We start from the raw sequence: 13,528 nt of genomic DNA on the forward strand, positions 1-13,528 counted from the left end.
GTTGCTGGGCACGGTCACGTGCGGCACTGGGCCGGAACCCGCGCTCGCGGCCGCCTGAGGAAGCGCCCCGAGCCGGAGCGGTAGGCGTCGCGACCCGCCGGGTTCTGTGAGGGGCGGCGCGCCTGCCCGGCTCGGGAGCGCGCTTCTTCCTCTGCTCCTCATCCGCGGGGACGGTGAAGGAGGGCGGCGGCAGCGGCGGTGCGAGGATGGAGCTGTTCCAAGCCAAGGACCACTACATCCTGCAGAGCGGGGAGCGGGCGCTGTGGTGCAGCCGGAGGGACGGCAGCCTGCAGCTGAGAGCCGGTGGGTGCGGCGCGGAGCAGCGCGCGAGGAGAGGGCGGGCGGCTGCGGGGTCCCGGCGGTCGGGGGCGGTGAGGGAAGATGGCAGCGGAGGGCGGGGGGGGGGTCGCTGAGGGGAGCGCTGGGAATGGCGGCGGGGCGCTGAGGGGAGGAGGGGGCGGCGTGGGGCCGGGCTGCCGCCCTCGCTGTGCCGCGGTGGGAGCGCGGTGAGGACCGGCGGGTGCCGCTCTCATGTCCGCTCCTCGGCCGCGCAACGCCGCGCTTAAGCCGAGCACTTCGGTGCTGAGGTACCTCCGGTCACCCCCTGAGCATCACTAAGTCCAATGGCCGTCTCGTGTTGGCGTAAGCCTTATGTAAGTGGTGCCTGACAGCGCTGCGTCCTCGCAGGGGTGTTCTGCACTTTTCACTTCTAGGAGAAACTGGGCAAGTACGGCCGCTTCTGTAAATGGCTCACGAACGTTTCTGACGGCTGTGTGACCCACCCGTGGTTGGGCTCAGGCTGCGGTGAGGCAGCGGGAGCAGAAGTTGTAGGCACAGAGTTATGTCAGCTGAGATACCGGAGCAGTGGTGGGCAGTGGTACCTCGTGGTCACCAACGGGGTGTGAAGCGAGGAGCTCACTTGGTTTGAGGAACGTGCGTAGCTGGTTAGATGTAGGGGGCTGTAGGTCACCTGCTTGAAGGCTGAAAATAGCCCAAGTCATTGTGTATTCCACCAGACGTATGGCATTACTTACAGCTTTCTGCAGCTAGGCAGGAAAAGCCCCATAGGCACGTATATGGCCACAGTTGGCTGAGTATGGTGTGCTTAATGAGCTTTCAGAAGGCTGGAATTGACTTAGATTAACGGTGGGATTGGATGTTTATGTGTGTTTTATCAACAGTGCTGCTTTTTTGTACTGGTCTGTCTTGTGTTATGTCTTCGTGCTTCAGCTGTGCGGCGCTTTTATCTGGTCAGTGCTGTTTGTTGGCATCTCTGAGATAATACTGCGGTCTGTCTCGGTGTAATGTGACTGACTGCTCTTTTGCTCAGGTGCAAGGCCTGGCAGAGCTTACGTTTATAAACCACGTTACGAAATACTTGGTGATGTTAAGCTAGCAAACTGCTAGTCAATGAATGCATGTTTTCACAAAAACTCGGTTTTAGATTGCTGTAACTGTCACTCTGTGTATTGTCATAAAGGCCTTTGCTTTACCCGGAGTAATAAAAACATAAATGTGTAAAGCTGTAATTATGGAGGCTGTTGTAATTGATGTAAACCCACACTTTCAGACTTCTCATGCAGCTGTTGCTGTGATTTCCTGGAGCCCACCAACTTCATGGGGGCTCTGCCAGTGCTCCGCAGTCTGTGTGCAGCTCATTGGGGTTCTGTCTGCAGTGTGACTTTAAATTTTCAGTCACTACGAATGTGATCCCTATTGTGTGTGATCCACCAATTAATGAAGAGTAATGTGATAGCTAAGTCTCCTAGTCTGCTTGACACTTGTTAGTCATGCTTTCCTATCTGGCTGGATTTTCAGTTTTGTTTTTCCAGTGCTGTGGCTCTGGTTGATCTCAGTATGTTCTAGAGCTGTGAATTGAATACGTAGAAAGTAAACCTGAGAAGGAAATAGTTCTTTAACAGAAGAATTTCTTGGATCAGTAACTCTTGATCATGTTAAGACAAAACTGGGGACCCTTAGAGCAGGCTATTTGACCATTTATAATCAAGGCCACTGAGTGGAAATGAGTAAATAGATCAGCGTGTGATGAGTCACTGCCATGTTTAAAAAAAAAAAAACAAGTTGTAACTTGTGTTCATTGGCATGTTGAATAGTCCAGGAAAAGGCTACCACCTAAGTATGTGTCTCTACTAGTTTTTGGAAACCTCGGCCTTACTCTGTCCCTAGAAGGCTGTTCAAATTAATCACTGCACACTTATGGATTGGAACAGGTAATACTGGCAAACCCTGCGAAGTACTGTTTTATAGGATGGGTTGAAGTCTAAAGAGCTGAAGCTGAGCTTTATAATGCTCTCATCCCTCAAGCATAAAGGCATGTTTAAAAACTTGCTAATCTTGGAAGCTCTATTTCTGACCTCTTCAAATCATGGAGAGAACTTGAATTTAAACAAAAAAAACAACCAAACAACAAAAACCCCAAATGAAAAAGCACAACCAAACAAAACATCTGTAAACTGATAAATGTTTGCTATAAGCAAAGTCTGAGGCTGGCCCAAGATTATATGATGTCTTCATATGTTTACAAGATATCTCTGTTGGTGTTGTTTATGTGAAGTGAAAGTAGTAATTGAGTCACCTGCAGGAAAGCTGAATCATTTTGGCTTCCCAGTCTATGTTAGGTGTCTTGCTGTCCTCAGTTACTATTTTTCAGTGTGCTGACAAAATATGTTGTTCAGCCCTGCTTTAAATGCCTTGCACTCGGATTTTGATCTGGTGTTTACTTTCAGCTTACCCTGTTTTTGCTTTGCTTGGCTACTCCTGGCAGCACGGTATAGTGTATGTTTTACAGCATGGTTTTATTGCTGTCATGGATATGAATTATATAAGATGCTTAAAGATGCTGAATTTCTCGCTATCAGTAGAAAAGGCAACAAGAGACTCTCTGTGAGTGAAAACTTCCAGTTCTTGCTTGCAGTGTTGGCTTTGATGATGCTTTGGGCAGTGGTGCTAGACTGAACATGGCCAGGAGTAATTGCTGCTGAAACTGGGGCAGTGATGCTGTTCTCTCTACCCTGCAAGAGGAAACAACTACCAGAAGTGGGAGTGACATTCAAGTGGTGTTATTCAGAGCCAACTTCTGGGCACTGCATGCTCAGATTTCATGACCTGCTTGTAAGTGTAAGGTGGTGATAAGATGCGCCTCACCTCTGGAGCTTAACTAGAGGCAAATGAGCATTCATGTATTATTAAGTGATTCAGGAAATTAGTGCTATGGTATTGTTTTTCATCTGTTGAAAATGGTTGTGAATCATCAACTGAAGCAATACCTCTTAAATAAATTTCTTTTCTAATGAGAAGCTTATTACCAAACATTATTTTTTTCTGAGTATCAGGGAAGAGATTTCAGGTTAAGTGTCTTTCTGAGAGCATGAAATCTGAACTGACTCACAAGTCATAATGCCATCTAACACCTTAGCTATGTGTACTTACGGTACTCCTCAAAGGCGTTACTGAGGTCATGGGAAAATTACCAGTTAGGATTTCTGGTATTCTTCTCTTCTAGTCAAATGCTGTGAGGAAAAATTCCTTTATATGAAGTCCAGTGCCTATAAATGCTCAAAGAGGCCTTAGTGAAGCGGGAAGGCCGTGCTTGGCTTCATGTAGGGAGTGATGCTGCTGATGCTGGTCGATGCTTCAGTTGCTTGAAGGCTGCAGAGCCCTTCTGAACACAGTAGAGGGATGATGGCCTGTGTGCTAGCTTGTGCTATTGAATTAGATTCTTGATACAAAATAGGCTTCTTGACGTGGTATGTCTTAGAAATGGCCTGCGTGTTATGGAATATATTCCATAAGAGAGTTGCAGCTTTGGGAAAGTTCTTTATTACAAGTTACTTCCTTAGAGACATCAAGTTGTTTTCTTCATACTTTGTTATAGCTGCAGTGGTTACTGCACTCTTTCTCACCTATGCCTGCACGTTCTGTTCCTTCGTTTCAGTGCTCTTGTGGCGTATGTGACAAACCAGATGTCAAACTGATATATACTCAATGCAACCCACCAGAAAAAGTGCTTGAATACTGAGCAGTTAATTTGCTGCTGCTGCTTGTTCCTTCTAACAAAGGGAAACAGGATGAGGGCAGGGGGCAGACTGCTGCATATCCTTCATCTACTCTGATTATTTTATGTATGAAACATCAGTTTTGTACCTTCTGGCTGTGAGGTGAGACCTTCAGTACTGGAGTATTTTTCTACTTTGCTTAGATAAGACCTACTTTAATTTTATCCACTTTCTTTAATGGAATGTAGTCAACCTATATCTAAGATTTAAAGATGCCTGCTACATGTTAACCTGGTGGCAAACAAATCTTGAGGTGCCAAGTTGCTTTTTTGGCTTCCTTTTGAATCTTAGTGGCAGAGGAGAAGCTGAGTATAACAAGGCTGTTCCTGTCTTCTCTCTTCTTATATGTAGAGGTCTGGAATTGTCACATTTGTCCCAGACCAAATGCGCAGGTATCCTGGAGTTCCTGCCCTCACTGGAATGACTTTGGTTTTAAATAAATGAAAACTCTTTTAAGCTTGATATGCTGTTTCGTGTGAGCTGACAATTGTTACTTTGCACGGGGGGAGAAAAGATTTATTTCTTTTTTGTTTCCACATTTAAAATGAATCTGTAATTCAGATGTATTTTAGGCTTGTATTTGATAGCAGAGATCAGATACCTTTGAATGCTATAGGTTAGAATTAACTAAATGATGGCAAAGGGGAAATTGCAGAGTCAATTGCAATGAAAATATTTAAAACTGTAGGCACTGTTAGGAAGCATCCCTTCATTTAAGAGGGGTCTGCATCTATACCAACAAACTTGTGGCTCTTCAGTCTGAGTACCGATGTTGCAATATGCTACTTGTGCTCTTTCAAGGTAATTCTTCTTTTATTATTATCATTATCTTTGATACTGTTAAGTGTACAGGAGACCTCAAGCCGCTGGAGTTACATTATTGCTAAGGTTGTGTAACAACACTGCACGTGTTTAGGGGTAAATCTTTGTTTTGACTCATGCAATATCTACACTGTCCTTGACTGAGATAAGGAGCTGTTGCTGGCGCAGGTGTCAGTGGGCAGTATGAAAACACTTAGCTTTTCTTCTGTTGAAAAGTAAAGTATTTTCTGATGAAATTATCATTATGAAAGAATGGTTGAAGCTGTATCATCTTAAATTGAGAGACTTAGGATGCTTCTCTGAAGGCTTTGGGTGCCACGAGGAAGTAATTTGGTGGGCACTTGGGCATTTCCTGGTAATATGAGTGGGACCAACAGCACAAAAACATTCTTTTGCATCTGTTCCAAATTGTATTGCATGCCAACCACAGCTGGAGTCCCACAGTGTCAAGGTACTTCCACTGAACAGTTCCCTTGAACTGTGAGACTTCTTGGATAGTGGTGTAAAGTTTCCTTTTAGAGACAAATTCTACAGTGTAATATCAAACAGCTCTCAAGTGTAGCTTAATTAAATATTGAGTGTGTTGCAGAAACTCATTGTTAAAGCTGTATATTGAGCCTTCAGGCCCAGAGTTTGTCAGACTGTAATTTTTCCCTCAAACATGTCAAAGATTTGAGGCTTCAGATAAACACTTCTGTTACTGTCTGGAGGTTTCGTGGTTAATGTTTAATATTCTGAATAGTATGATTTCTTAATGTACTGGTTTTGAGAGAGCAAGATAGAAATTTGATAGCGCAATTCACTTTTCTTAACTGTTAAAGTTGCTATAAGCTTATGACTTCATTGAATGGTCTGTATTTTGTTAGAATATCCATAAGCATTTTTATAACTGAGAAATCTCTACTTGCAACTAGCAGTCTATATTTCTTGAAAACCCAGCATCCTGATGCAGTAATCTGATTTGATCACAGACTATTAAATGACTTTTGGAGAAGAGAAGGCTCTGGGGAGACCTCATTGTGGCCTTCCAGTACTTGAAGGGAGCATATAAACAGGAAGGGGGACAGCTGTTTATGAGGGTGGATAGTGATAGGACAAGGGGGAATGGTTTTAAGCTGAGACAGGGGAGGTTTAGTTTGGATATTAGGAAGAAGTTTTTCACATAGAGGGTGGTGACGCACTGGAACAGATTGCCCAAAGAGGCTGTGGATGCCCCATCCCTGGAGGCATTCAAGGCCAGGCTGGATGTGGCTCTGGGCAGCCTGGTCTGCTGGTTGGTGACCCTGCACATAGCAGGGAGGTTCAAACTAAGTGATCATCGTGGTCCTTTTCAACCATTTTCAATCATTCTATGATTCTGTGACTTTACCTAAAATGAGGGAAAAGCTTTTACCAGTTTATTTTCAGTCATAATTTTGCCATATTATTTACTGCTACAAATATCAGTTGGAAAAAAATTTTAACCAAAAAACAGTGCTTACTGTGAGAATATGAAAACAAAGAGCCCGTGGAGGGGGAGGGCTGGGAATGTGGATGGGTACATGCAGGATTTTTTTTTTTAACCTCTCTGTAAATCTTCTGTGCAGTGCCTTAATTCCTGTCAGTGGGGTTAACGCTTCCAGTTGGTGGTCTTCAGTTCTATCAGCTGATCATATTCTAACTGTATCCTTATCTTCCAGTTGTCAAAATTGCTGCACTTATGTCTTCACGGGCAATCAAATAATAGGAGCATGTATCGAGAAGGGATGAGAAACAATTGGATATATATCTAAAGGAGAAATTTGGAGATAACGCATTAACTTCTTTCATGAAAGCTCTGTTTTAATAAATGCATGGTAATACTCAATTAGTTGCATATTCTTGTTCCAATCACTTCAACTCCCTGAAAAATAAAACCAGGAATTATTTTCTGAGAAATTGAACTGAAATTAATATAATTCCACTTGAAAACTTTACTCTTTCTTTCAAGGAAGAAATCTTGCATCAGAGGACGCCCTGGAACAATCTTCATTGTGTCTGTGAAACTGAAAACAAGCAACTTGGAAATGCTTTGCTTGAAACTTAATGCTCTCTTGTTGAGTAGTGCAGTAAACCTTAATTGCTGATAATAGGCTGGGGTGCTCAGGAAGATCTTATGAATATTCTGAAGAAGGTGGCATAAAACATGACAGCAGTGATTGAAAGAAAAATCAGCATTCAGATCAAATTTAGAAGTACGTGGCATTGCCCAGGAGAGAGCCCCTGCTGGCCATTCACATTTTGCAGCTATCATTTAATTTTTAACTTTCTGTTGTGGTTTTTTTTTTTGCCATGTCTATTCATCTGCTTCAAGCAACAGCAACATTCCCACAAACATGTAGGCATTTCCTTGTGCTGAAATGTGTTCTAGGAATGTTTAAGGGATGTATTGCTTGTCATGTGACTAAATAGTCACTTTGTCCATAGCAGTCTGTTAAACAGTAACAAAACCTATCTAGTATGGCATTAAATTCTTTACTTTCTATTCAAATACATGAATTAAGGACTGCAGAATATGCAAACATAGCTTATTCTGCAGTATCTCTTGCAGTTGCCTTTTGTAATTCTAAAATATCATAATTCTCAGTTGAAATGTCAAGCTATTGAGAGTGCTTGTGTAGAAAAAGATACCAAATGGAGTTCTTTAAGTTTTGAGGCTGTTTCCCAACGTTGTTTGCTGGTGTTTTTTTCTGTATGATGGGTAATAGAGAACATACGTATTCTTAGCCTCTTAAAAACTATTAAGAATGGTTAAAATAGTCACCTGAGAGTGTAGCTCTTGGAACTCTGGGCTGTTTCAGATAGGACTTAATGCATTTGAATGGAGTGCTGTTGCATGGAGGTTCTAGTCATTCGTGACTTGAAGCAGTCCCATCACATATGGTCTCTCCAGGCCTCAGCTGATTCACTTACAGCCAGCTGTTCTTTTCTGCTTTGGTGCTTTTCTAACTGTATTCTTTCAGTATTTTAGGTATTATTTTTAATGCTTGAGCATCTTGCAATCCTGAAGGCTTGCTAAACGGAGGTATGAGGATAGCTGGAAATCACTTCCAAACTATCTATGCTACAACATGAAAGATGTTTGAGTAATTGTTATGGAGTACGTATACTGCTAGAGCTACTGAACTTGCTGAGGCACTCCACTTTGCTGTAATTCAAGCTTTTCTAGAAGCTGTATGATTATCTGAAATGCTTATAGTCTGATGCAGAACTGTGCTTTCTGAGCAAGACATTCTGGTTGAGAAAATCAAGGAAAGAGGATTGAACAGTAGTAGAAGTCTTTGGCTAGAAGTAACTTTAAGAGTAAATGGTTCTTAGCCACTGAAGCATAGCTTGCTATCTTATTCTAAGCTGCTTCCTCCTTGGTCTTTTTGAGGGGTCAAGAGACCTTTCAGGTGAGGAGAGAATTGAGGTGATGTTTGCTTTATGGGAGGGAGGGTAATCTGCATTCTCAAATGACAAAACCATTTCTGGGATTGAATGGGGATGGGTACATGCTGCTCACATTTGGTGTTCATGAACAACTTAAGGAGGAACAAAACAAGTCCTTCCAAGGTGGAAGGAGACTGCCGGTTGAATTCAGTGAATGTGAAGTTCAGATTATGTTTAATGAGCTGACATAGGGATTGTGTGTGTGCTGAATGGCTTTTTAGGGCAGACTAATGGACCATTTGGTAATAATTTTGTTATCAAGTAATGAATATATGGGGGATGTGCAACTAGAAAAGCCTCTTTGATTTGTCCCTATTATTTTATAATGACCAATTGGAATACTTCTGGGTTTAACTGCAGCTTCCATCAACTTTGTATGCCTCAGAACATGGCATTGGAACAGCTGACAATGGCAGTTTGTTATTGCTTATAGCTTAGCAGTTCCTGGTGGAATTACTTGTAATATTGTGTGCTTTCTAGGCAAATGAATGCTTTTTCCTTATGATTTAATGGTTTACCAAGCAGTGCTTGGTGACTCAGAATTTTATAGCTGCAGCAGAGTCCAAAGAAATGTTCTTTATCCTTACAAGTAGTAAGGATTCATTTTCATGACATACTTTCTCTTGGGCTTAATATCCTGCTTTTTTAAAAAATGTTTTGTTGCAGTAAGATAAAAATTGTGTTGTTTCATCCCTCATTTTAAATCTGTCACTATCCCACCTGAATGGTATGTGAATTTGTTCCTGTTCACCTGGTCCAGTTTTGAAATGCATAAAGAATGTGTTCAAGGATACTAAACTGCTTCATTTTCTTAAACAGACACTGGATGGATGTGTACTCTGCGGTGTCTGTGCTCTTATGGTTGAGCCATGCATGTTGGAAGAAACTTGCATTGAATATCTGCTTGGATGGCATACTTCTCATGGCTGGGGGATGAACAGGTTATTCTAAGAAAGCTGTAAGATGGAGTAGCAATGGAAAGACTCACTGGGATTTAAGAAAATATATATCCTAGATGAGACTATAGCTGTGGGCTTTTTACAGTGGGGTGATGAGTGGTGGTGCTTTGGTTCCTCTGCTAAAGAGGAACATTTCAGTTCTAAGAGGCTGAGGGCTCAAGTGTACAACAGACTGAGCAAGCAGTCTAAATGACAGATTAAAAATTATTTAAATGAGTTTTTAGTTGGAGAGAGAATTTGTTTCAAGGTTGAGCAGGGAAATAAGCAAGTCAGTAAACCTAACGCTTCATGACCATTAGTTGTTGGTACTTGTAAGAATAAATATCTTAATACTCCTCCAACTTTCTGCAATTAGAATAGATTAAACATGAATTTAGGAATCTGCCAGTAAGAATTTAGCTGCAGTTTGCTTGCTGAAGTAGTACTCGAGGCCCTTCTTTTCTAGGAAATACTTTATACTCTTCCCAGTTAACTTGTAATCTTTTAATCCTGGCTAATATTTCAGAACAATACTCAAAGTTGAACTGGAACTTGAAAATAGTTTCTTTTGAAAAGCCCTGAGGGTCCGGTAGTGCTTGTTGCCTTTGATCTGAAGCAGCCAAAACTTAAAGGGGAGGAAAAACCCTTCAACTCTGAGGAAAAAACTGAAGTAGTTTTAATAAAATGGACTCCTTGGATGTCTGGTGCTGTATTAGCAGAGCTGGAAAACTTACTTTGAATATTTACAATAGGTTGCTGCTGATCTCTTTCTTTTCATATAAAAATATCTACTGCTGAAAGTGGCTGTGAGAATTGCTGCCCTGCCAGGCTGTGGAAAGAATTTCTGAATGTGTTTACATGTTTGTCTAGATACAGTCCATGCTTGTTTTCTAGGAGCTCCGTGTTTATATAAATACGAATAAATTGAGCTTAAATTTCAGTGCCACTTGATTTTCATTCTGAGCACGCTGGCAGAACACCTCCTAGCTGAGGTCCATGCCTTGAAATTCCCCGGTGTTTGAGAAGTATACCCCCTGATTTCCAGCAAAATTGGAGGATAAGTGGTTGTAGCTACCTGATGGATGGAACCTGACAGCAGCTCAGTGGTAAGGGCTGGATCCAAGGGATTCTAAATGAAATCTTTTTTTTTTAATTTCCTGCCTCCTGCCTGAGGGAGGCTGATTGCCTCCCCAAGCCCATCAGACTGGGCGGTAGTCATTCGGTGCTGAGCAGTGGCTTGTCCCAAAGCAGCAGTTTGTTTCCTTGTCAGAGCTTGTGCCTGACCTTGGATCGACTCTGCTGAGCATAGAATGGGGAAAGAGCTGGAAAGCAGTTTTGGCTTTTGACAGTCTTCCAAGTTGCTTTTATATCGCCTTTCCCAGGATTATGTTTGTATAAACACAAACAGTTCAAGAAGCTTTATCTGATGTTTTTGCCTTTGCATCACTGCTGGTAAGTTCAGAGAGCTGATGTGGAAATAATCACATCAGAGCTGGTTTTGTTCTGTGTTTGTGGTGGAAGTCCTATTGTGCTGTGATTACAATGCTGATGCAGTCACCGTGGAGAGTAAATGTATGCTTGGTGATCACTAATCTCAGACACTAATCAGTGAAAAGAGCCAATTTTTTTCCCAATAGCTTGAATTTATTTGGTGGGGTAAGGGAAGGGATGGGAACTTCTATACTTAAGGTATGTATTTGTGTACCAGGTTTCTGTCCCAAAGTATTAAGTGTGTGTGTGCTAAGGCTTATCAAGCCTGGCAGATCTTCAAACTGAAGCTGACTGAGGGCACCACAAACTCCCTGAGCAGGGGAAGATGTTCCACCTGGCTTAGCTCACTGCTGTTATGGACTTCTCTGTACAGTTCACTTTTAGTTTGGTGGACGATGGCTACTCCGATAGTGTTTGGGTATAGTGAATATCCCAGTGCTTTGCTTGTTAGAGCACTATGGTAGATAATGCTTACTGATAGATAGACTTCTTAAAAAATGAAAATAAATTCACACTTGCTGTTGTGTGACTTCAGTATTCAGATATTTTCATATGTCTTTTATGTATGCTAAGAGGAAACTTTATCTGAGGATTTGCTTTTTTTTTTTTTTTTTTTGGTGTGGCTGCTTCCTTCTTGGCTGTAGAAAGACCTGAACATCATCTGTAACATGTATCGCTATTTACCAACTGATATTTCCTCTTAAATTCTACTGCATTTCATAGTTAAACTAATCTTATAGGCTTGCATTTAACTTTTTGGGGGGGCTCTATATATTTAAAATTCTTTCATAACCATAACTTTTGCTTTAATTTTAAGAATTCATGGTGATGGCTAAAGGAATAGCTGCTGCCAGAACTGCTGGGCAGGAGGTTAAATTACAGCAAACAGTCAGTCTTGGACAGTCTTACAGTATTAAACATAAGCTTGAGAGCTGCTTTGTCTGAAGCTGAGTAAGCAGGACTGCACTCAACATGAAAGCCTGTATTCTTTTTTTTTGGAGGGTGAGGTAGGGGAACTGCGGAATAATTTGGTTCATCTACCTTATGTAGGTACACCAGAATGTACTTCTCTAGAGCAACAGGCTCATATCAGTGCTTATTTCAGTTATATTTATTCAGCATGGTTGGCTGTTGGCTCTGAGTCCGGACAGGACCATCATGTGGGAAATGGAGCTCTAACTATTAAATACATTCTAGTCAATGTCAAAACAGATGTGTTTTATTTATTTAGGACAACTTTGAGCTGCTTGCTTCTGTGCTGTCACACATACCTTCCTTTAGCAGGTTCTTTTTTTTCTAGAAATGTTGTGTTTTTTATATAAAAAAACAATAATAATCTTGTGATACTGTCACCAAACAGTGTGATTCCACATTGATATTTTTTCATAGCCTACAGGCATTTCTTCTATAAGAGCTCTGTATAGCTAAACTTTGCTGGATGCTGGGGGGAACACGTCAGTCTCCTCAAATGTTGCTAAATATGTGGCTTTTCCTCCCACCGTGTCACAGCTTCCTGGGAACAGTTGGCTTTCATGTCTGCACTGATGGTAGTTTGATAATCACATTTATTTCAAGAGTCATTGCTTCCCAGCTTGTGGATCCGTATTTGCTACCTTTTGAGGTCTTAGTGTGATGTATATGACTCCAAATAGCTCCTATTTTTCTGAAGTTTGGCTATGCTGTAAGTGGACACAGGAGTCAAAGTTTAGTCAGTTCTCATTCTCTGCCCTACCTGGGAGAAGCATTCCTGCAGAAGTCTCAGGCATTGCCTATGGCCATATGTAGGGCTGTGTATGTCCGAGTTAACCATGAAAATGATAAAGGCTCCATTAAACCCTTTTTGTTTTACAGCCACCAGTATCAGTTTCTTTACATCTTTCTTTTGGTGGGCAAGTCCAAACTGTCATTTCCTTATACCTGTAATTACAGCTAAATCTTTTTAAACTTTTTTTCCGCCCCATTTTTGTACATTATTAGAACAAACTCACCATTGAGAGCTTTCCTACTAATGGGTTGAATATTAGGAAAAATTTCAGCTCAAAAATAGTAATGAGGTATTGGAACAGGCTGCCCAGGGAGGTGGTGGAGTCACCATCCCTGAGGGTTTACAAGAAACATGGATATATGGTACTGAGGAGTGTGGTTAGTGGGCATGGCTGGGTCAGGCTGATGGACTAGGTGATCATAATGGATGATTCTGTGCTTGATTTATCTTGTCATAGCAGGAAACAGATGACTTTAAGAGACTTGGATAGTATGCAGTTTATTATTTTTGTAGTAGTTATGGTAAATATGAAGTGATTTGAATCCTTTAAACTGCTACCAGTACTCCATGGCTTTTTTTTTATCTGCTTGTTGGCACATGAATGAGGTAAATTGCAAGTGTCTGAGATAGCAAAAAGTAGATTAAGTTTGAAATATAGCTCTACAGTATTCTTGAGGTGAAGGCGAGACACAGGATGTGTTGGTGAGCTGGGGAAGGTGGTGAAAGACTTGAGAGCAGGGAAGGCTTCTTGTGTGCCTCTTTCCTGTAAGGTTGGTGCTCATATCTACTCAGCACAAAGATGCTCCTGTGCATTGTTTGAACTGAAAATCTGAGATGAAGAGCTCAGGTGGTACTTGAACACGTCTTGTATAAGCAAAAGATATTCAGTATACAGGAACATGATGAGTTTGAAGTACTTCAGAGAGGCTTGAGCATAAATCACTGTTCACACTACTGCACGGTTTCTTGTGCTCATGTATTTTAGT

At 41.7% G+C, this 13,528-nt stretch overlaps 1 protein-coding gene across 2 annotated transcripts in view; it reads left to right on the top strand.

The window, feature by feature from the left end:
- The first annotated feature begins 6 nt into the window (after positions 1–6).
- Positions 7–13,528, top strand: part of INPP5F (inositol polyphosphate-5-phosphatase F) — a 45,669-nt gene continuing 32,147 nt past the window's right edge. For both annotated transcript variants that reach the window (XM_015288905.3, XM_421792.6), the window contains exon 1: positions 7–303. In XM_015288905.3, the coding sequence (XP_015144391.2) occupies positions 207–303 (97 nt within the window). In that variant the 5' untranslated portion in view covers positions 7–206. The remainder of the gene's footprint in view (positions 304–13,528) is intronic.

This window comes from Gallus gallus, chromosome 6, assembly GCF_016699485.2.
Source record: "Gallus gallus isolate bGalGal1 chromosome 6, bGalGal1.mat.broiler.GRCg7b, whole genome shotgun sequence".
NCBI classification, from domain to species: domain Eukaryota; kingdom Metazoa; phylum Chordata; class Aves; order Galliformes; family Phasianidae; genus Gallus; species Gallus gallus.